Genomic DNA, 25,459 nt, shown 5'->3' on the forward strand with positions numbered 1-25,459 from the left:
ATTTTTGAATATATTCAAATTATGAATTGAAAGATATTGGACTTTTAATAATTCAAGCTTTCTGAGTACTATTAAGCTCCATAAAGCTATTTTGGATAGGCTGTTTTTCATTTCTTATCTCGTCTAATCTTAATTTCAATATCGGAACAACTAGGTATATGCCTTCTTTTATTTGTATGGTTTTCTTTTTACTATTCGTGTAAATGGATATAAGTGAAAAATGAGTAAAATACATTCCGAGAAGGGTATTCGAATACAAATGTAGCTAATGCTATTCTTGGGAACCACTTAGGAAAAAATGGATTAGTTTAGAAAATAAAGTTATAGAATACTATCAATCTTAAGAGATTAGCAGTGTGCTATTATAGAACTGTAACTTTAGAGAACATCTACAGAGCAGTGTGAGTGCCAAAGACTTCAGCATATGCTTCTAAAATTATGTGCATATTTTAAGTGCCAGTTAGAGGGTCCAACTTTCCCTGTTTGCCTGGGGTGGCCCTGATTATAGAACTCAAAGTATCGCATCCCAGGAAACCCTTCACTCCCAGGAAACTCAAGAAATTTGTTCCTGTTGATCTGAACAAAAGTTGCAAGTGAAATAGTAGCTGGAATTGCGTTGATTTCATGTGTGTACACACAAGCTGGAAAAAGGTTTGGGCTGATTTTTGGCTCCAACTTTTCTTAGCTTTGTGACCTATCACAAATCACCTGACTTTTTGCATTGTCACTTTCCATCTTTTGTAAAATGTGAATAATACTTTTCTCACATATATTTATGAAGTTTAAGTAAAAATATGAATGTGAAATGCAATCTAATATTCAAAATGCCATATAGATATAAGATGCTTTTCTCAACTCCAGCAAGTTTGCAGCATTGATGTTGGTACATACGATGCTTTCTACATGACAGCTGCTGGAGGCATATGTGCTGTAGCTTGAATGTTGTGTACATGAATTGGTTTTAGACATGACTTTCTATATATTTATCAATAGTTATTGATTTAAAGTCCCAGGTCATGCTTTTGAAAACTGTTTACATCAGGCAATGTTCATTTGTATAAAATAACTTTTGTTTTCTTTCTTTAACTTTTCATCATTACTTCTATCAAATAATAAATCCTTTTGAATATATACATACACACGTGTATAGGTAGATATAGATACATTTCCTTAATGTGGAGTTTAAAAATTGGTTTGAAAGGCCAAACCTTAATTTTTAGTGTGACTTATTTATTAAAAGTCCTGTCTTCTCTATCGTCTCTTTACTTAATGAAAAAGCCAATTGCAGAACAAGAAGATTGATTATTAGCAATAAAAATCTTGGTAATAAAAATCTTTGCTGAAGTCCAATCTTTATAAAAGGCACTGACTGCATTTCAAGGCTGATATCTAACCCTACATCTAATAGATGGCAGAGGTTTAATAATTGTAGCAGTTGTTGTTCATGCTCTCAATATATCTCTCACTCCCATACCCAACCCCAGTATTCACCACTACAACCCTGATGACTACGTAAAACTGTAAAAACCTAACTACCTCTGACTGTTTTCTGGCCTAGGAAACATGCTTTTCTCCATGCAAGACAAACTAGAATTGCCTGAGAGTCAATGCTCCCGGAAGCAACCCTTAATCAATGATGGATGGGGAATTGATAAATAAGTAGCCATCTTCCGTGCCCCTCAGTTGGGATAACTGAACATTGTTCTGTAGCCAGTGCTCTGCAGAGAGACTGAGATCCAGTTGACCACACTGATAACTGGCCTGACAACAAACCTTTACTGGCTTCACTCTGTTGACTAACCCACTTCCCTTCCAGTGTTTCTTGGGATCATCTCCCAGCTAAACTTCTTGCACTCAAGTCCTTGACTCACAGTCTACTTTAGGGTGAACAAGAAGATAATGTTTTATAAATGAATTAGTCCACCCATATGAAAAGATATACACATATACAGGTAAGCCTCTGCCTCTCTGTGTCAACAGGTGATGGTGCTCAGGGCAAGCTGCCCCAGGAAGCACCACTCTGGTATGCGGATTATTTCGAGCTGAAGACAATAAGGACTCAGAGAGCTCAGGAAAAATATTTGAGTTTCCCCTCCCAAACTGCCTAAAGAATTTAAAACCAAAAAATCTGTTTTAGGAAGGGGATATTATCATGACTGCTATAAAAGATAATTTAGGATAGAGGTTACAATAGAAAAGGCACCAACAAGCCCATCTTATCGGGAGTTCTGTCTCTCTGGCCACATTCTTTGGATGGCCCTGCGAGGAGTTGTCAGACAATCATTTACAAGGGAAGTCTCCATTTGTAAAGGTATCTCCCTCTCTGTATTGGGAAAAGAGGGGGGTGAGCTCATTTCTAGTAACTTATCAATGTGGAAGGTGAGGCCTTGGGGCTGTATAATAAACCTTACTCTTGTTTACTGTGCTTTAGTGGTAATCTCCTGTAACTGACTCCCCCCCACCCCCAAAATCCTCCTTTGTCATTGGCTGAAAATGATATTTAAGACGAGAATTTCTGCTATTGTGTTGAGTAACGCAGTGTCCCTGCTTTCTCCCATGTATACATGTTATTAAACTTGGTATTATTTTCTCCTGCTAACCTGTCTTGTTGATTATTTGGCCAGCCAGAAGAACCTTAAGGGAAAGGGCAGAGGGAGATTCTCCCTCTTCCCCCGACACAGGCAAATCATTTCATTTTTCTTTAAGCTGGTTTATAACAGCTGTTACAAATGGAACTCAGCTAAGAGTTGAGGAGAGTGAGTCCTTTCTTAATTAAGATGGAACTTTTTATTTTACTTTGTCTGCAGAGATTCTTTGAATGTAAATTATAAAGTTGAACTCATAGAATATAAAGAAAGCAAAGGAACTGACGACTGTTTTTCTCAACTGGGAGGTTGACCCATTAACATAAGAGGTGGACCCTGGAGATGTTTGGTAAAGCTAACTTCTGCTAAGGCCTGCTCTGATATCTCCTATGTGATAAAAGTTCTTTATACTTAGCAGGAGGTGATGTCTTGGTATTCTGCCTACAAATGGTAGGTCTTCAGGGGAGGTGGGGCACTAGGATATGCATCCTAGAAATTCAGCACTTGAGCTCAGAAGTAGGTAGAATGTGAATTATCAGCCACTAGTCACATAAAGTCTCATGATCATGTCTCATGCCCAGTTCTGCCCTGGGATATGGGGTACACAAAGGGACATTCTTGTTGATGATGGCAGAAGCTGGGTGCAAGCTTCCAAAGGAACAATTAGTCCCTTAGAATCAAATCAAAGTCTGCTTAGGGGGTTGTTCTTGAGTTAATGGGAGTGTGCATGTTCAAGAAAGGGAGATTAGCCCCAGAAGACAGGCAAGCAAATTAAACCTTTATTTTGAATTGAACTGGAATTGAATAAAGTGCTCACTAAACTCCAGTGAAGTTAACATGTCAGAATGAATGGAGACGAACTTCTCTGTGTGGTTAGGGAGACCTCAGGGCACTGGCACTTGGGAACCTCCCGGGACAGAGCAGAGACAGAGGTGACCATTCATCATACTCGAGGGTTATGGGGATTTTCAGTAAATGCTGTATCCGTGTAGTTAAGTCTTCCCAGACCTCTGGGAATAAAAATGACCTCTGCTTTTTCTACCCTCTATTACAAGTAATTGCTATTCATCTAGTTATGGATATCTTGGAAGTAGTCACAGAGTACTTAGAGTGCCTGAGGGATGAAAAGTTCGAAGGAAAAGGTATCCGTATATCATTGGCATTCATGAGAAAATTCACATTAGCTGTTTGACAGGCAGGTCCCCAGGAGGCAATACAGAAATCAGGAACAATACTGAACCAAAAATACTGCTCTGGTCAGGACATCAGGGAGTTTATGTCAGATAGTGTGAAGGAAAGAGATTTGGAGAGAAAAGATGTATGTGCTTTTCTATATGCATTTAGTTTATTTATATGTGTACATCCCTGAAAAACTAGTACGTTCTGGGAATTGACAAGCAGGTTGGACCTGAAACTTCTGAAGTATGCAGCTGTGCTTATATTTCATTTACTCCAACACCTCTGAATAACATCTTGCAATGTGATCAATACGTTTCCAAACTCATATCTTTTAAAATCTATTTGCAACAAATAAGCCTAAAATGTGTCGTGCCCTGGTACTGCTTTACACTTGGGAGGCCAAGTTTAAGCAATTGGAGATTCAGGTGCAGAATCCAAAATCATTGCCCTTTTCTAGATACGCACCTCTTCTGGGGGCCTAAAGAATGGTTGTCCCATTGATGACGCACAAGACGCGTAGCTTAAAGATTTGAAGAGGGGTGGGTGGCATCGGCCGAGCCTGGAGTCACTTTAGCGCAAAAATAATTACTCTCGCGTTTATTTTCTTATTCTGTCTGGATAACAGAATAACTTGAAGGCAGTTAGTCCAGGTTAAGCCTACTTACTTCTCTTCATTCCTCTTATTTAAAAGTTCTAGTGAATCACCTTTCAAGGAGATTGTACTAAATTCTATCGAGATAACAAAGAGAACAGTGGCTCTCAAAATTATTATTGCTTCTGGATCGCTTTTTCCCTAACATCCCTGAGATAACATTTAAGTCACTCATAAGTAGTAACCAATTACCTATTCACACAGTGAATTAATGTAACTTAATCCCTCCTGTGTACAAGGACACACACACACACACTCACAATCCTGAAAAATAGACCATGCAAAATATATCATGAAAAAGCAGACATACCTTAAATATTTTATTCATTCGTTCATTAAAGATAAATTGATTAGAAGTTGAAAGGAAAGTGAAAGCATTTCTAAATGAAGATATAATAAAAATCTTCATGGAATAAAAGTCATTAAATCTTGGCAGGATGCTAAAATTAGAGAATTCCAGGAAGATGGACCAATATAATCAAAGAGAGAGGCATCCTTGAAAATGACCTGATCTTTTAAATTTGATTGTTTTGTACTTAATAATACTGATGACAATAATAATAGCAGCTATTTATTGATCCCTGACTTCATATGAGATGCTGTTCTAAGCAGTTTATATGAATTAACTTATCCTCACCTCAAACTTGGGAAGTAGCTACTATTATTATTCCCATTTTACTGATAAGAAAACTAAGGCACCGAAGAGTTAAATAACTAGTACTAAGTCCCTTACCTAGTGAGAGGGAGAGGGTGGACTGAAACAAGGCAGCTTGGCTACAGAGCGTGGACTCTTAGCTACTACTATCTCCTCTTAGGAGCTCACAGAGCCACTGAGTCAATTACTCTATTTTCCCTTCCATTTCCCTTCAGACGTGGGTGAACTGACAGAACCAACGCCATCATGGACATAAGAGCTGGGGAAGTAGTGGGCACCTACCTATATGCAAATGAACTGCTGATTAGGTTGGGACTAGGCCCCAGAATTATGGCCTTTTGTTTATGTCATGCGGAGAAAGGGAACTCCTGTGGTGGAAATGTGGCTGTTCTCTGATGCTCCCCTTCCTTCCACAGATCCCTTAGTCTAATAGGCAGCCACGGAGACCGGAAGAAAGGCAGTTTATAGAGCAACACTCTGCTGTTAGTCTCCCTACAGCCCCTCCCTCCCTAGACATTTTCCCAGAACTACCTTGACATTCGACCTCCCTCTTGTGCTGGAAATCAATTGATATTTTTTTCCGAGTAATTCCAAGTATGTATAACCAGATAGCTAACAACAATCGTGTACTTCCTGTATATAATATGGAAAGGGCCTTAGTCTTGAAATCAAAAGATCTGGGTCCAAGGCCCAGCTTGGCCACATACAGTCTAAGTGCTGTTGGCCTAATACTTGACGTCGTGTTACATTACTTGGAGGCCTGCCACCTACTTATCTCTGCTGAATTTCCTGCTATCCCATCTCAGCATAGAATTCTGAAACCAGAAATTGTGGCTGGATTTACTCAAATTACGTCACTGGTGACAGGCGGTGGTGGACTATCTCTGATTGCTTTGGATTCCTGGTCCAGTGTTCTTTTCACTGGTCAGCGTGCCCTTTGGGGAAACTGCAGAAGGCACTGCTCCTTCCCTCTAAGTGTGATTCACATCCTCCTGTTATTCCCTCCCCACTGTTTAGAGGGTGTAAACTATAAACAATGCTTCGAAAAGCTCTATCCTGTGTGGCTATAGGAGAGTTGGTTAATCTCTCTGAGCCTCACTTTTTTTTTCTTGGTAATTTAAAAAATCAAAATGAGACAGTTTATTTGAGAAAGCACCTTTCACACTATAGATCACTTTACAAAGGTGGAGGACTGTTTATACGAACAAGACTTCCAGGTATTGGAAGGCAGATAAGTCCTGTTGGGAAGAAGGCAGGAAGTAGACACAAAGTGAGGGAAATCTGAGATAATATCTCAATACCCCATCTGTGGGGAAGTGTCCCATCGGGTCAACAGGTGATTTTTTTGCCTTCAAATGCCATCTCCAAAGGAGATAGAATGTGAAAAGGGCTGGGAAATGGGATCAATCCCCCGCGCCCCACGCCACAGCATCTCTCCTCTCAGGGCTCTTGTATTTGGGGAGAATAACACATCCTCAGTGAAAAAGCCTGATCCACATTTCTGCAAAAAGCCAAAGAATGGGGGCACTTAGGAGACTGAGGTGAAATGACATTCCCTGTTCCCAAATGAGTTATTTTTTTCTCTCTCTCTCCTTTTTATTTTTGTTTTAAAATTCTAGCCTCTCAATAGCAGAGGAATTTCCCAGAGTTTTGCAGCAGCAGTGTTGACAGGCAACTGCTTTTTCCTCCCGAGGCAACTCCTATTTCCGTGAGGTCAGGCCTGCCGATGGGAACACATATCAGGGGACAGGTTGATGGAAGAGAAGGCAAAAGGTCCAATTGTCCGGGGGCCGGGGGCCGTGAACCTTAGCCAAAGGGAACAGAATGGAATCAGTGTACATCCTGCTGTGAGTGCTCAATGTCTTTCCCCTTTCCTTTCTTAAACGATAGCCGTGGAGAGGCTCAGCAGAGAACTTACAACTACATAGTTTTATTGTATTCATGGTAATATGAATATAGAGGTATTCTTTTACTAATTCTTTTCCAGGTAGGTCAGAAAATTGACACATCTGTGCATTAAAAATAAAGAAGATACGCCATTATGTGTGGTCAGAAAAATCACTGATTGGCGTGAAAGTGATCAAAATCTAACCAATTTTCCTGATCAGTTATGTAGGAGAGAGAAACTTTAGTAGTTTAATCTCTTGTGTATATCTTGGGCCTTTTCCAATTTGGAGAGCTCTTTCAAATCCTTTATTTAGTTGATCCTTACAAAAATTAGGAGCAATCAGTAGGACAGATATTACTGTTCCAATATTTACTGTGAGCAATCTAAGAACAGAGGTTAGAAAACTTACTCAGATTACATCCCTAGCTATTGGCAGAGTTGGGCCGCTGAGACCTTTGCATTTCTGGTCAAGGGCTCTTTTCTCCGGATCAAGTTTTCCCAAAGTGTGTTCTTGGAGCATTTACCCTAGGAAAAGCATTGCAGAAAACAGAATCCCAGGATCGTGGAAGTCTCAGAAACAGTATGTACTATACCCTTCTCTTCAGGTTTTGTAATGTACATGAGAATAGTAGAGACACTGAGAAATCTTGCAGGAAGAGAACTTGTTCACTTATTTAACTCACATTTTGCGTTGTATTTGACTGCATGCTACTTTTGTTTTAAGCCCAAAAAGCACACAGTGGGAACCCTTGCCAGTGCCATATAGCTTTATAAGAGTTCGGGTTATTCACAGTGAAGGAGGAATCTTCCATTTGCAACTCTAATAGGGAGAGATGTTTCTTTTTCAATGCTCAGAAAGTTGAACTGAACCTCCCAGCTTTGGGTGGAATTGCAAAGTCGGCAAGATTGGCCCTTGTGGTGGAGAGCACAGGCTCAGGATTCCAACCAAGACTGGTCAGATGAGGGGCTTTCCAGCCACTCATTAGCTGGGCACCCTTTGTCCAGTTACCTACCCCTCCCAGCCTCAGTACCCTCACCTATAGAGTGAGAGCAATCATCTCACACACCTTACAGGACTGCCGTGAAGACTAAATGAGACAATGCACATACAGTCCTCGGCATGGAGCCTGGTACTGGGTCAGTATTCAAAAGATTGTATTATTACTATTATTCTTGTTATCTTCTCTTTCAGCCAGCCTCCTGGTATCCCATTCTTTCTCTTCCTCCTCCTGTTTTTCTATCCTGGCAAACAGTCCGAAACGACTCTGCTTTCAGCTATCTCGCCTAGCCTGTATAGGGCAGAGATGGCAAATACGTAGCCCTCAGAGACCAGGCAGGTGATATGAAAGAGTGAGGTGGGCTGGATATTAGACAATCCGGGTCTCCCAGACTAAGGCAAATGGTGTTGAAGGGCAAGCACTCCTAACGCTTGTTGTTAATGCCTTTTTGTTGTGTTGTTACAGCGTGGAAATGTGGATTCAGTGATGCCAAATTTTCATATATTTAAAGAGAAGCCAGAATGTTCATTTTTATATGGGTTTCCCAATTTTTAAGCACGCTGCTAGGGGAATTTAGCTTTCGGACCACCATCTAATGATCTCTGGTACAGACGATTTCTGGCTTCCTGCTCTTATATAGAAATGAAAAGCTACAAGTTTAGAAGGGCTTAAGAGGTCATGTAGTTTAACCTTCTACTTGATGTGGAAATGACCTCTACAATATGCCAGAAAAAGTGTCATCTAGCTACTCTTTATGTACTCCCAGTCATAAAGAACTTGGTATCTCGTGGAGAAACCATTTCACTTCTACTCTTTGCATCCACAATCTCACTGAATCCTCGCATAATCCTCGTGCAGTAGATACTACTTTTTCCCTTGTAATTATAAAACTAATGCTCAGAGAGGCTATTTTACTTTCTCTCAAGTCAAAAAGCCATTAAGTATCTGTAGTTTTGAGATAGAAACCCAGACTGTCTAGGTTTCAAAGCCAGTGCACATAACCACTGGCTAAACAATCCTACTTGTTAAAACGCTCTGGGCTGATATTAAGCTGAAAATTGCTGCCCTGAAACGTCTACCCTTTGGTCTGCTCTCCTGAGACACAAATAATAAGCCTAATCCCTTTTCCACAAGACAGCCCTTCAAATATTTGAAGATGGCTCTCCTCTGCCTGCTAAATCCTCTCTTCCCCAGGCTAAACAGACTCATTTCTTTCCACTGACCCTCATAAGCTCCTAGCCACTTCATCATCCTCGCCCTGCTCCCCAGGAGAGGTTTTCAATTTCTCAAAATTCCTCTTAGACCGTGATATTCGGAAGAGAATACAATCCCCCTATGTGGTTACACAAGTGCAGGTTAAGATGGAAATAGCACCTCCCTTGTTTTGGCCACTATACTTTTATTAATGCAACCTCAGTTACACCAGATTTTTGGCAACTATGTGAAAAGATAAGCAAATATTGCATGTTGGCCTAGAATTACCACATGTAGCTTTTGTTTTTTTTTAACTTGAATTGATGTAAAGTCACTTTTCCCCACCCCACTCCTATTCTGAATAAAAAGATCAATTTTTTAAACCTAAGTGTAAGACCTAATATATATTCTTATTTTATACCATCTTATTAGATTTAGGCACTGTTTTGGCCTGTACTGATCTGTTTTGTTTTCCTTTAATCTGACAAATATAGCAAAGCAGGAAAAAAGAAAATTTTCCCACAGTCTGACTACTTTTTCTTAAGCACATAAACATTTTTTTTACTCTACTACTCTAATACTACTCCCAGGTAAGTCTATTTATACTTCCTCCAAAACAAAACAGAAAAATGTTTTGTACGCATACTTGTTTTAAAAGGATCTTGCTATAAATATTCTGGTTTAGATTAGTTTTTTTTTTTTAATTTGGAATATACATGAGATATATCTCAGTAGCAAAATTCAGAACTATCTGGACTAAAAAGAATGGAGTAAATCCAGATATTTCTGAATTTTGCTATCTGATGTACTCACTATCCCTCCCAGCTTTCTGTCATTCTAGAGGTTAATCAAATATTCAATAGGCTTGGGCTGAGAACTTAGTACTAGAAACTTCTCTCCATGAGATTCTTTAGCCAGGAGTTAGCAAACTGTGGCCTTGGTTTAAACCCTGTCCTTGACAGTGGTTTTGTGAATAAAGTTTTATTAGGAAACAACCACTCCCATTTGCTAACATCTCGTCTATGGCTGCTTTTGTGCTGCAACAGTCCAGCTCAGCAGTGGCAACAGAGGCCAGATGATCCGTAAAACTGGAAGTATTTACCATCTAGTCCCTTATAGAAAAACTTTCTCAACTTCCGCTGTAGCAGTTGGTTAGTAGTCCATCCATTCTACTATTCAACTCATTACTGAGAACTGAAACTGGCATAATTTCCTATCCCTGTGTTAAATGATATCGAAAGTAAAAATAATTTAGTTACTTGCTTCCAGAAATATTTGCTTCTAGAGCATAAAAGTTTCATTTCAAGACCAACATCAAGACCTATGTCATGAGTCTTATCTCACAGTGCCTATCAATCTAAAGCTATTATGCCATAAACTCTGCCCCATCCTACTCAGTTCCTCATTTTACAAGAACAACCTAAATCTCTCAGCTCAGGCCATAAAATCCTATAAACATCATCCATAACTTTCCCTTCTGAGACGGTACTAAGACTACATCAAGTTGCATTCCCCCTTTCTGTAGTAAGTCTAATAAACTTTGACATGCCTGAACAACAAGTATTTCTCGTCACCTTTTTAGGAGTGGAGAGTCAACATTACAAATCCTCTAAACTACAGTATCACCCACCCTGCGTTCTCTTATTCTGATTAATATAAATACCGAGAGCGTCTCAATGAGATACAACTACCTGTATTTTACAGTTGAGAATATAGGCTCATAGAGGCTAAAGCTATGCGGTGGTGACATGTCCAGTGTCACAGATCAAGAAGGGCATGTAGTAGGAAGGACCCTCTATCAGGGATCTGCCTTCAAGTCCCAGGTCTCACTGTAGGTCATGAACTGAATTGGGATAAATATTTACCTCCTATAGAACCTCAGTTTTCTCATCTATGAAAGCAAAGAGCTGACCTATATTATCCATATAATTTTCTTTCAATTCTGAAATTCATTGAAAGTATTATTTTTCAATAGTTAGAAAAAAAATTCCTCACAGTAGGCTCTTTCAGCAAGACTCTACTGCCTCAAGTAAAAGTCACGTGATATAGACTGCACTGATGACTGAGTTAAGTTCTACAGCTCGGTAAAGCTCTGATAAAGAAATTGTAGAAATGATTCTAACTATTTTCAAAGCAAACATGTTTGCATTTATTTCATGCTGCTAACAACTTAACATGTAATCATGCCTCCTCTAAGAAAAGAAGTAATGCTTCTTCTATGATTGCATTAAACATGCTGTGTGATATCTTTCTACTAATCTATCATCTATTATGACTGCCTATTTTGAGAGCTGGCATAACAATTATCATAAGTGATAGCATTATATTCTGAAAACAAAGGCTGTGATGGCACAATTTATCTTGCTACTTTGCCTGACTTAATGGCAATTGGGGTTTCCCAGTCTAAACCAGATTTTTTCAGATCATAAATATTTCATTTTTTAATTTATTATTGATTTAGTTTGATAGTAAATAACTCCATGAATGCTGAGATTGGAAATCTGTTGTAAAAATTATTAAGCATTTTCTTCTCTGTCTGGCCCTGGACTTTTATCACACTGAAGTAAAACAGTGGGGCTACCTGAAGAAAATGGATTTGGGGGTTTTAATTTATCTGATGCAGTTAATTAACAGGTCAATTAACAACAAAAGGGCAATTAGTGCTGAGCACATTTGTTCTGATGATGAACATGCCATCTGAAAATGGATCTTGATCTCTGCTCTGAAATTCTCTAATGTCAAAGCAATGTTGCTGTAAGTAGAGGAAGAATAAAGCCCATTAGGAGTAATGCATTTCAACAATAGTTTCCTTTCATGCTAAAGCAACACAAGTAAGACACAGTTAGAGAGAGAAGTTGGCCAATATTTCAAGTAATGTTCCTCCATTGGCCGTTCTATTACCCTCTGTTTAAAGCAATCACCAAAGCCATTTAGTACTAGTGTCTTTTTCCTACTACCAAAGTGAGAAAATCGTTTCAGATAGTACAAAAGGAGTGAGAAACAGGTATAATTTGTAATTGACCTGAGGATTTCTATAAACAGTATGTTTTAATGGACATAATTCTCCATCACCCAAATTAATGTCACATAGCTATGTCTAGAGATATTAAAGAGCATCAGATTGAGAGAGTTGAGCAGTAATAACTTTCCATGTTTTCCTTGTGTCATTCAATGTGATATGTTAGGTCATCTTAGGCATTCTCTGTGGATTGTAACTGTGTTGGATGAGTACCAGCTAGAATCCTACATGAGCCCCTTTCAAAGGCTTGTTACAGAGCTACACATGCACATCCACCCTGCATTTTTATTTAGCCAAACGTTCCTAGTTCCCAGGGCAAAGAACAGTTGGAAAATTCTTTTGTAAAAGATAAAGAATAGAGATACCATCTCTCTTTTGATAACTCCCACTGTCTCCTATGTCTGTTGGGAATACCACAGTTAAACATGGCAGCAACCTCCCAGAATTCCCCACTGCCTGAAGTCTAGCAAATACTTGACTTCCCTAATCATTCTTGATTTCCTGGCAATTGTTTCACATTCATAGACTGACAAATGGTTTTATGGCCAGGGAAGAAATTGAGTGATGGTTTTCCATTGCTTAAAAAATTGAAAAATTCTAAACCGAACAAAGAAGCTGTTAGTGGTGTCCGGGCTAAGAAAAATTAGCGTTGGGTACGACCTCACAGTCACAGGAATTGTTTCTGATTTCTTCTCTTATCTGCCTTCTGGGGTCAAATGCTGATTGACAACACATGGTACAAAAAGATCATTTTAAGGGAGGACACTCACAAGCTGAAGGTACTTCAAAATTTGTTGTTAGTGCCGTCGAGTGGATTCCAACTCCTAGCGACCCTGTGTACAATAGAGCGGAACTCTGCCTGTTCTTTTTGAGCCATTCTTTCACCTTCTGGTGCTACATCAGACAATGCTCCGCTGCTATTCATAGGGCTTTTATGGTCAATTTTTCCAGAAGTCGGTGACCAGGTCTTTCTTCCTAGTCTGCCATAGTCTAGAAGCTCCACTGAAACCTGTCCACCACGGGTGACACTGCTGCTATTTGAAATATCGGAGGCACAGCTTTCAAGCGTCACAGCAACATGCCACTGCCATGGTATGAGGACCAACAGATGGGTGACATAGTTCCCTGACCAGGAAATGAACCTGGGCTGTAGTGGTGAGGGTGCCAAGCTTTAACCACTAGACCACCAAGGTCTACTTCAAAATAAAGGACCCATTTTTTCTGCTAAACATGTGGTATTCTGGCTGAGTATGTAGACATGAGGTTAGAGAAATACAGTTCCACATCCTTTACCTGAAATCTTTACAGCTAGATGTATTTCAGAGTTTAGAATGTATTAGACTAGGGATCAGCAAAAGAACTTCCAGAAGCTCTAACTCTGTAAAGGGCCAGATAGTAAATATTTTCAGTTTTGAGGGCCATATGGTCTCTGGTGTAGCTATTCAACTCTGCCTTTGTAGCACAAAAGCAGCCATAGACAGTGTGTAAATAAACAGGCGTGCTGGGTTCCTGTGAAACTTTATTTACAAAAACAGACAGCGGACCAAATTTGGTTGGCAGCCTATAGTTTGCTGATTCCTATTTTAGCCTTTAGAAAGGCAATGTGGTACAAATTTATATGTGTTTAGACAACACCTCCAATGAGCAACAGCTCTGTCATCAACCGGCATTTCTGGTTCAGCAGCAAAACATATACATATTCATACTAAGTTGGATAAAATGGACTAAAAAACCTCACATTAATTCAGGACAAGTTTTACCACCAAATGAATTTTGTCACCCAACTTACAAGATTTAAAAAAAAAAAAAAATTTGGAATTGCAAGAAAGGGATTGTGGAGCTACACATATTCTTTTGTTACAGTGTTTGAAATTGTTACTTTTGCATTGAGAAATTCCATGAGAGAAAAAGGACCCAGCCGTGGTCTAGAGGGAACAAAGTTTGTCCAGGAATAATAGAACAATAACCTTAGCAGTTGAGTCGTGAACTGACATCCACTTCTCCAAGTCAAAATGACGTTTAAGAGACTGCAAGGCCTATAAACCTCATCTAAAATAAAGTGCTAGTGATGCATTTTTTAAAACTTTTTAGAGCTTCTGGAAGTTCTTTTAAGTTAAGTTTATACCCTGGATCCTTTATTTTGCCTCAAGCAATCTTTAAGATTCTAGGAACCTAGAAATAATTCCTGTGGCTATTCTGCGTGTAGGTGACCAGCATAAATTTTACCTACTGAATATTTTGACCCCATTTTGCTGTGAGTAAATAACCAGACTCTTCTTATCTGGATTGCTCTCATTGAGCCAAAGTATTCTCCTTCTTCAGGCAATTTAAACTTTTACAAATGAAACTTTTACAAATGGCAACTGATGCATAAACATTAGCTATTTAGGCTATCTTTACAGAGCATTGTCAAATAAAATATCTCCTGGGCTTTCCCCTCTTTACAGAATGTTGATAAGCAATCAGATGGTAAAGGGCAATATTCGCTATGAAATTATACACTGGGTTGAATCAAACAATCTTAGAACATTAGAGCTGGAAGGTGACTCAAGGTGACGTGTAGGTCAAATCCTTCCATTTTCATAGGAGGAAACTGACAATCAATGTAATTGTAAATGAATCAGCCAGCGCCACTTAGCTGGTTAAGAGGAAGAGGCAATAGTAGAAGCAACATCTCTAGATTCCCAGTTTAGTCTTTTTCTTCATAATACTAGATTGTTTTAAACATGGCCAGGGGTTTCATAATTTCATGATATCAGGCATGATTATAGGTTCTTTGGATGGTAGAACACAACACAATAACATTCAGATATATGAACCTGGGATATATGAAGCAGAACTCTTGTTTCTCACAGATCCAAATGAGAGAAGGGTCACGCAAGGGAGTCTACCCAGGGACAGGATAACAGCAAGCTGGGACTGTATGAAGTAGTTTATGTATGGCAAGTGGGGTAGGGTTAGCTAGGTTTTGTGGGCTTCCAGGAGATTGGGTATTTTGAATAATTCCAGCAGCCCACGGAAAAAGGGGCCATTCCTGGGTGTTTGTTATCTAGAGGCCTCTGGAAATTGGGTTTGTGTGCATTATAATACAGGAGTGTTAGAGCCTGATAAGGGAAGTAGTTGGGGTGGGGACTTAGCAAAGTGTCTGCCAAGGGAAATCGAGAGTTTTTATCCATGTCTTCAAAATTGGGTCAAGACAATACTTGTGAAATATGATACTACATTGAGTCAACAGATTTATATCTCAGCAACTTAATTATCCTTATAATATTGACAAAGGTTCTGGCTTTGATTGTCATTGGTTTGGCTTAGGTCACATGCCCATCCTTTTACAAAACACTGTAGCCAGGGGAATAGACTCCTGGTTGACAAGGCCCTGGTCACATCCTTATCGTTAGAGCTAGGAGGTGGAGGCAATCCCACTCCAATTACATGGACTGAGGGTGTGTAGGGAGGTGGTTCCTCAAAAGAAAGTCACAGAGATTTTATCACAGGAAGGAGGTAGAACTGCTGCGTTGGAAAAAATAATGAATGTCCACCAAATAAGTTGACCATATAATTTATCTTGTAAACTAGGACTTTTTGGGAAAAGAGGTACTATTACTAATTGTACCAAGACATTTGGATAAACAGAAACTGTCCAGGGAAAATAGGGGTGTATGGTCATGCTACCATTACCTGACTTTTTAAGGGGCATATAGACTTTAAGGGGGAATTCTATGCAAGTCAAATGATAATGTACGATGCATAAGCAAAATGATTAGAGAGTAGATCTGTGAGACTAGACTGGGAGTATTTACTGAGTAATCTGGTTGGAAAAGGACAGTTAGAAATTCATTGTATATGACCTTGTATACCGTTCCAAAGACTTCAGATGTTTATACAATGGAGAGTGATCAAAGGTTTTAGAAGACTGATATAATTGGACCAATTCATTATTTTAGGAAGATAATTTTGGTTGTAATATTCACATGAGTAGAAAGGACAAGAGATTTGAAGAAGGAAGACTATTTAGAGTTCCAATTTTCTTTATCTTAGATGCCGCTACTCTGGTCAAAACCATCATCCTTTTCTTGGACTACAAAAGTAACCTCTTAATTTATCTGTGTAATTCCACTTTTTACTCCATCCCTTCCATTCTCCACATCAGCCAGAATGATGTTTGTATTGTAAGATGTAAATTAAATTGATTCTGTCCTGCTTAAAATCCTCAATTATAATTTGAAAGTACAACATCTATACTCTTAACGGGGTCTATCAGCCTTGCATAGTTGAGCCTCCTTCTCATTCTCCAACCTTGTCTCATGCCACTGTCCTGAATATCAAACTGGATCTTTTCTAGGTCTTTGAAAATGCAAATTCTGAAAATGCCTCCAAACCTTGTCATACTCTCCCCCTTTTGCTTAGACTGCTAGTCTCATTCCTCGTTCCTTAATCCCTACAGTCCTACACTCCCCACCCCAGGTACATTCCCTCTTTGCCTGGCTAAGAGTTACTCATCTTTCAAGCCTCAACTCAAAAATGCTACTTGAACCCCACCCCATAGATCTCATAGATCTCACTTTTTTCTTCAAGGCATTATCATATTTACCACATATAACTATGTACCAGTGTGTGCATGTGTGTGCGTGTGTGCGTGTGTGTGATTTTGCTGTTTTGTTAAATATCTGTGTCACTTATAAGATGGCAAGAACTCAAGGATAGGAATGAAGGGTTTAAGATTCACCACTAACACCTAAGTACCTAATGTCTTGCAGAGAATGGATATAAATAAGTAAATATTTGTTAAAAAGTTATAAATGAACGAATGGATATAGAATATGATTTCATTTAAAGGTAAGGAGTTAATGGCTTAGAATCTGTGGTATCAAAGGGAATGGAAAGATGATGTGAGATATGAGAGAATTTGTGAAAGGGCATTGTCACCTCAGTATAGCATATTGACCTGAATATTGTTTATTTTCCCATTGATTTTTATTCATTGATTAAATTTGAAAGCTTTTAACTTAAAATTTATAAAAACTTAAACTTGAATACAGTCAATGTTTGTGGTTTAAGTTAAAGTAACTAGTAACAGAAAGAAATGAAAGATTTTTAAAACTTAAAAATATATCTGGAAATGATCAACATTTCATTATTTAGTAGCTTTACGCTTAAAATCCACATACTTCCAAAAGGTATTTGAAGTTGCCAGAAAATATATTTCCACTAAGTTAAAAGTTACCAAAGGATCCTATCATTTGATATATAATAATTTTATCAAATGTGTCCTAGGTGAGTTTATTCTGAGCTTATTGTATACTTTTTTGAGATTATGAGTTTTATGAGCCTCTTATTAGATTTCTTTTTCAGAGTAAAGGCCAAATAAACACTTTATCTTGATTTCATTTATCATTGAAAAGCTTAAATGTCAAAATAAATTAGAGAAAATTATGATGTAACCCCATAGGAAAAGTATTTCTCACATTTGAAAGATAACACTTCCAGAAATTGATTTCCTGCAGAAATTTTGTAGCACAATATTAATTTTAGTTCTAGTAACATTAGGAAAGATAATGTTGCCTGATGAATATATTCTCAACAATAGTGATAAAAACACTTAGAAAATCCATGAAATGTATAAAATCACTGTTAATATATATAAAATAGAGCAATATTTTATCATATTCCTGATGGTGTAAAATCAAAAATAAAAGCTGACAGAATGGTGGGAGTTGGTTTAATATGTTTTTAACCCCCTTTAACATTTCAAAAACAATTGAACTTAAAATTATACTAATGAAAGTTTTAATCCACATGGAATACATTCAGTCAAACTATATTCCAACCTATTAACTACTATAGCATATTATATAGCAAATGACATGTATATCTGAGTTGTGAACTCAAATTATGGAAATATGAACTGAAATTATGGAAACTTTGCAAAATATACATATATGTAAAAAGTAAAGCTTTAGGTTGCTTTATTTTGGATAATATATTTTAATATTAAATTGCATCAATATGCAACAATTCACATACATTTTAGAATATGCATGTTTGTATCTTTGTCGTTTCATGACAATTTTGTTTCTTTCAGAATCTGGAGATACTGACTGGAAGATAGACATCTTTTTCCTGCTGATTGTATGGGAGAAATTTTGACCTTAGAAGGTGGAAATGAGGTTGCTATGGAAACTGGTAATTCTGCTACCACTCATAAATACTTGTGCAGGTAAACTGTTCTATTATTATGAGTTTTGATTGATAATCTATTGGCATTTTATTTTTTTTTACAGGTGAAACAATTTTCAAAAACATATTACTTATGTTATTTGAATCACTAAGTGATAAACAAAATTTTGAAGGTAATCTCTATGGCTAAACAGGTAGTTTAATCCTTAAAAAAATGTATCAAGTACTATTTTTAAATAGAACTAAGATTATTTCAATTATAAATTGTCAAATATAAAATTTTTGTAGCAAAAGAATGTGATTAAATGATTTTTGTCATCAATAACCAATAAATAATAGTTATTTTTTTATGTCCTTTATAGTGAAGTCTTTAAAAACTTAAAATTGAAATATATATTTTCCCTCAAATTTAGAATTTGGTATGGAAAAAAAAGCTGTATTGATATGGAAGAAAAAGTGATATAGAATGTTACCTCAGAACTAGAATAACTTCAGAAATTTTTTCTTTCCATTTCAATGTACATTCTTTCATTCAACCTAAATATATTAATGTCTGTGTATCAATTAGCTTTTGCTGTATAACAAACCATCCCAAATCTGATCACGGTAAAATAACAAATAACCAAGTATTTAGTTGACAAATCTGTAGGTTGGCAATTTGGAATGGGCTAAAGTGAGCTATTCTGGTTTTGCCTGGGTGCATTACATCTGCGGTCAGCTACTAGGTCTTCTGGGACCTGCGCAGCCTAGGACATTCTCAGCTGAGACAGCCAGGCTGCCTCCACCCTGATCCAAGTGTTCTCTCATCCCCTTTGAGTCTGGGCTCTTTCACATTGTGCCTGCTCACGATTCTAAGAGAAATCAAAAGCTTGCAAGATTTCTTGATGTCAAGGCTTGTAACTGACACAGTGTCATTTCTGCTGATTCTTTTAACCATCCCAAGTTACAAAACCAGTCCAGATTCAAGGGGTATGCAAATATACTCCCTCTCTTGCGAGAAGAGCTGTGAAGTTACACTGTAAAGGGGCATGGACATAGTAAAAGGACTAATGTTGGCTGTTTTGTAAATAATCAGCCATAGTATGTTAAGATCATAGAGTTCTAGTCTTAATTGTCAAGCTTACCTATGTGAGTGGTCACAGAGCATGGACATTGACTAGGTCATCTGATTGTAGGGCAGCCCTTCTGTCATATCATGCTGATTCCCCCCAACTGTGATGATGGGTACTAGTGAAGTTTTGTATATTCATAATAAAGTGGTAATATATTGGGAGAAACACAGGAACAAACATAATAAATTACAAACCAGAAACACAGTAATTGTCTCAGACATATATTTAATAGAAATTCCAAGAAATGCAAAGCTATACTAATGTTAAAAGCTGTGAGAATGCTAAAACACACAGAAATCAACCATTAGAATCAGAAAAGCATATAAATACAAGTATTTTTACTACTACAGAATCTAGTGGCTAGAAGTGCTACAGTCATATTTATTCAATGTTATTACATTATTTTGAGTTGTGTCACTTCTAGCTCTCTGTAACTAAGAGACAGAGCTAAATAATAATGTCTCTTTTTTTTGTAATAGATTTGAAAAAGAGCAGAGTCATCAAGGTGCCCCTAAATTTTACATATGTGAATAAGAATTCTATTCCTACCTTCAAGTTTCAGCTTCCTGTCAAAAGTTAACATTAATATTTTGCCCTTTAAATATGTATATTGTATCAGCATAGTATCTCTAAAAGACCTTTTGTGTTAAATTAAAATAAATTATTATTCTCAGAACACATATCAAATCTGAGAAATCCTCCAGTTGTTCTGTTAACTTTTATTTACCCAAATTGGATGTGATTCAACATGTCCTTTTGCTTTATTCTAAAGGGAAAAATAATCATATGTCCTTGGTGTACAATTTCCTTGTGAAAGAACAGATTGTATTTTTTTTAAGCCATAGCTATTTAAATAAGATAATCTGAGCTAAACATTGCCCCAGAGGTAAGGATGCTGACAATGATATACACAAGAGAGCATTGCTTTAAATCTGTTTGTTTTTTAGAGATTTCATGGTGTGTTTCCCTACTTGCAGATATTATGTTAGCTTACAAAATTAGATCTTCTAATGATAAAGTGCTATTTCTATGCATATGTATATCTTCTTTGTTTTCCCAAAACTTACTTTTTATTCATTCTGAAGGGCTAGCAAATCTTTCACAATGGTATGCTTTTTCCTTCCTATTTTTACTGTTATAATCTTTGCAAAATGTTGACATTTTAAATGTCCCCAGACTCTAAATTAAAACTTAAAATTTTGCCTCCAACCTCTTCTCCTGGCTTTTTTTTTTTTCAATTAACTTTACAACTTTTTCTAACACTTTTACTATAGACATTGGCCTTTGAGCCTTTACTATGAATCATAATCCATCCAGGCATATATCATGATTCTGAAACATTTTTGAAATTATGAGTGTTTAAAAGTTCTATTGTTCTATTTCGGTATTTTAAAAATATTATAAGAAAACCAAGGCCGATTTAATTAAGAAATGTAATTGCTAATTATATACTTTTTAATTATTTCATTAATGTGTGTGGTAGGAGAAATAATTGCCCTCAAGGATATCTAGGTCTTAATACCCGGAACCTGTGAATTTTACATTAGATAGCAAAATGGATTTTGCAGATGTGATTAAGTTAAAGATCTTGAGATGACTAGATTATCCTGCAATATCTGGGTGGGAAATTACAGTGCCTTTATAAGAGGAAAGCAGAAGGGGATGTGACACAGAGCAGAAGGCAATGTGAAGACAGAGCAAAGAGAGATTTGAAGATGCTGTACTGCTGACCTTAAATATAGCAGATGGGACCATGAACCAAGGAATGAGAGGAATGAGGCTCTAGAAGCTAGAAAAAGCCAGGAAACAGATTGATTCTCCCCTACACCTTTGGAGGGAGTGTGGCACTGCAGACACCTTGGTTTCTACCTTGTGGAACCCATTTTGGACTTCTGAGCTCCAGAACTGTGAGAAAAAATGTGTGTTGTTTTAAGCCACCAACTTGGGGTAATTTTGACAGAAGTCGTAGGAAACTAATGCACTATGTTTCTTTCTCACTAACCTTTAAGCTCTAGGAGGGCAGGGACTGTATCTTCCTGGCACTTGGTAGGGATTCAGTAAATATTTGTTGAGTGAAGGAATGAATAAATTAGATTCAATGTCGTTGGTCCTATTTGGATCATCATTAAGTAGAAAAAATTTAGTCATATAATTTCCTGAGGAATAATTGGTCCAGTCTATCCCTATACCATTGTCTTTGTGTTATGATGTTATTGTTCTAGGACTTTAGAGTGGAATTCTAGTAACATTTAAAAGTTTCAAACTAGGCCCTATTTAAATATAAACTCCATGAGAGTAGGGATTTCCATTTGCTTTATTCTCTACTGTTTCTCCATCACCTAGCAGATGCTCTGTTAATACTTGTCAAACAAACTAAATAAAGCAATTCCATTCAATTCAACAGATATGTATTAGTACCTTAGATGTGTCAGCCACTGAGCTGGATGTTGACCTTCAATGACGAGAAAGCCGTGGTCGCTGCCTTCTTCAGCCTACAGCCTAAAATGGAAACCAGCAAATCAGTCAGTAATTGCAATGGACAAAGTACAAGTTGCTATTTGAGTAACATAGTAGGGAGTATATATCATGGAAATGTCCTAAGAGGACATCTGCTGTTTTTGTCAACCCTCACTCCGTTTCTGCTTCCTCTGAGAATATTTGATTTTTATTGGGGAGCCACTCTTTCCAGTCAGTCTTTGTGGTTTGAGTGAGACTGGAACAACCTTGTAGACCAGCCAATGGGAATATGCCATCCCGCCTGACCATACTTTCGTTCAGGATATGTTATATCTGAGCAAATCCCTGGGCTTTTCCTAAAATAAAATGACAGAAAGGCATTCCCTTTGTGCTCTTCGTAAGTTAGTGTAAGGATGTACCGGGGCCGCTGTGAGAGGAGAGTCTGCCTCAAAATAAAATTAACACAGAGGGAGGAAAATCCAAGAGAAGAAAGGCACAGATTCTTAACTCTAACTTTGGAACTTCATGTAATATTAGCCGATAAGGCGTCCTTTTCCTATTTTAGGCTAATTTCAGTTAAGATTCTGTCTTTTGTGATGGAAAGAATCTTGTCTAATACAGGTTAGAAAATTCGTTTTTGATGTAAATTACTGAAGATGCTGAAGTTAAGTTAGAAATAGAACTCCACTTGGGATAAATGCCTACTCACTGCTGGGAATGAGAAACAGAGCAAATAAAGGAATGAAAAAAAGACACAATTTTTCCTGGAAGGAAAGAAAGCATTGAGGGGTTTAATACAGTCTCAGAAGGTTAATTTTTAGCCCCAAAAGTACTGAACCATCTACATGTCTTAGGGTAGGAGAAAACATATACGTTAATGGGATAATTTGGAGATCACATTGGTAAATGGAGGAAAACTTGCAACTCTGAGTCTAATTTTTTTTCTTTTAGACAATGCACAAGAAGTTTTCATACCGAAATATTTTATTCTTAAATAAATATTAAACAAAGTGGCTGGAACGAATCTATAGTGGATGTAAAGCAGAAACGGAAAAACCATGTAGGATCAGATTTCATTGATGCTAGAATGTTACACGTGTGAGAAACCCAAGGTTTACTGATGTGGTTAACTTAAATTTTTCAGTAGTGAAAAAAGGTTTGGAATGTACCAGGTGTTATTTCTTTAAATCTTTCACCTTACTATAATTTTATGTAAATTTGAGAAGTTATAGGCAGATTTCAAAATTCAAGTTCAGATCTGTAAAAACTTGACAATTTTTTAAAATATTAAACACTTGATTAATGGGGTAAAAGTGATAATCAGCTAAATCACATGCTATATAGGATATGAGTTATCCAGGCTTAGAGAAAGCACAATTTTGAACCCAGGGCCTAACAGAAGCTCTGCATTCCTTAAGAACAGTGTCAGTGAGGGCCGGCCCCGTGGCTTAGCGGCTAAGTGCTCGCGCTCCGCTGCTGGCGGCCGGGGATCGGATCCCGGGCGAGCACCGACGCACCGCTTCTCCGGCCATGCTGAGGCCGCGTCCCACATACAGCAACTAGAATGGATGTGCAACTACGACATACAACTATCTACTGGGGCTTTGGGGGAAAAATAAATAAATAAAATCTTTAAAAAAAAAAAAAAAAAAAGAACAGTGTCAGTGAAAGTCAAGGGCTTGTATTATAGACTCAAACATAATAAGATTTAGCAAACATCACCAGTTATAAGAAATTTTATTTCTGTGACATTCAGTATTCATATCATCTTAAGAATTTCTGCCTAATATATTCTCTTTTAACTTTGTCATTTTAACAAAATATTATCATTTAAATAGTAGTTTTTTTAAACAACCCACTTGGTTCATAAATGCAAGTGGCTTATCTGTGTGCCATTTGTATTTGTTTTGCTGTAGGCTAAGCACTTCTGTACAGATCTTATAAAATTATGGACTGAGTGCCTATTTGATCAGTCCTGAAGAAGCACTAGTTATTCAGTATGAGACTTGTTTTTTGCAGAGAGAAACTGAATAATTCAAGAAAGTGAACATGGAGCTAGTCACATTTATTGGCAGAGTAGAATTAAAGGCCTCCTTTAGGCCTTCTAACTATTGTATTATGTCATCAGGGCCTAATGAGCTGGTTTCTCCTACTGTATTAATTACTCTTGAGGAATAAACTGAGACCAGAAATTAAAAGTCTTTCCTGCCACCATTTGCATGTAATGTCTACTGACAAATGAGCTTATATTATTTTCAAAACTTCTCCCAAAGTAATTGATTCTTAAAACTTGAATGAAGTTGTTTTTAGGGCTTATAACAACAAAGAAAAAAATCTGTTTGTAAGCATTTTTTACACAACTTGCCATTTTACAAATGGAGTAGCCTGAAAGTGAATCTGGGAGAAAATCTACCTCCTTCTAAATACGCACAATCATAGGACTATGATAAGAGGACATTGAAAGTATTTATGACTGCTTGAATTTTACTCTGTTTCAAACATAACCTTCTATTGACTTGGGAACCAGAGCAAATGAACTACCTGAGAAAGCTACAATAATGGAAATATGCACCGTGACCAAGATTTCTTCAAAGCAGAAGATGTATCACACAGCAAATCCATGAAAATTGGCAGGTGTAAGAAACTTGCTTTGCTCAAGGATCCCAGAAGCACATAATAGATATTCCTTTAGGTCAGAGTGTGATGAATATTGAGTACATCACAACCCACACTCTGCCTACGGTCTTATTCAGATTTATTGTTAGCATAACAGCGCCTTTAGGAATGGAACACCAGGCTATATTTTTAAGTCAAGTGACATCTTTGCAATTTCTAATAGAGATAGCCTGATTTAGAAACGCTGAAAACACCATTTTTTTGCAATGTCAACTGATAAAAGGTGGTTATACGATTATCAAACCTTCCTCCAAAGTAATGGATTCTTAAATCCTAAATGAAATTGTTTCTTAGGACTGATAACAATGTAGAAATTTTTTTTTCTGTTTTGTCAACATTGGAAGGAAATGATTGATATGCAGACGAGACATTCTATAGAGGATGTAGGCCCTTAGTAGAAGGGAATGTAGAAAATAGTGTTTTCGACTTGAAGTCTTTGAAGGAGAGGGTCAAGTTTTCTATGGAGGTGATAACATCAGATAATGTTTTTGTTTTAAGGCTACCCTAAATAGCTATGCCACAAATTGAAAATAAATGAAGGGATTGATAGAGTTTTTCTTCTCCCACTTGGAACTTTCCTGAGATTTAAAACCAACTCCTTATCATGGCTAACAAGACACTAGACAATCTGACTTTTGTCAGCTTCTTCCATCTCAGCTTGTATTAAACTCCCTTTTATCGTCGTGCATCACTTAATGACTGGCATTCATTCTGAGAAATGCGTCGTTAGGTGATTTCGTCATTGTGCGAACATCATAGAGTGTACTTACACAAACCTAGATGATATAGCCTACTACGCCTCTAGACTCTATGGTACTAATCTTATGGGAACACCGTCATATATGTGGTCTGTCATTGACCAAAATG

The 25,459-nt window shown here is 37.4% G+C and overlaps 1 protein-coding gene and 1 long non-coding RNA gene across 2 annotated transcripts in view; one reads left to right on the top strand and one right to left on the bottom strand.

The window, feature by feature from the left end:
• The window catches only part of LOC147917084 (uncharacterized), a 54,085-nt gene extending 32,129 nt beyond the window's left edge, over positions 1-21,956 (bottom strand). The window contains exon 1 of the long non-coding RNA XR_015552254.1: positions 21,878-21,956. This is a non-coding gene — a long non-coding RNA (uncharacterized LOC147917084). The remainder of the gene's footprint in view (positions 1-21,877) is intronic.
• Positions 1-25,459, top strand: part of CNTN6 (contactin 6) — a 290,271-nt gene that overhangs the window by 36,120 nt on the left and 228,692 nt on the right. The window contains 1 exon segment of the mRNA XM_087431359.1: positions 18,253-18,387. Coding sequence (XP_087287485.1) covers positions 18,333-18,387 — 55 coding nt within the window. The 5' untranslated portion in view covers positions 18,253-18,332.

This window comes from Ceratotherium simum, chromosome 5 (assembly GCF_057802395.1).
Source record: "Ceratotherium simum simum isolate JZ-2026a chromosome 5, ASM5780239v1, whole genome shotgun sequence".
NCBI lineage: Eukaryota > Metazoa > Chordata > Mammalia > Perissodactyla > Rhinocerotidae > Ceratotherium > Ceratotherium simum.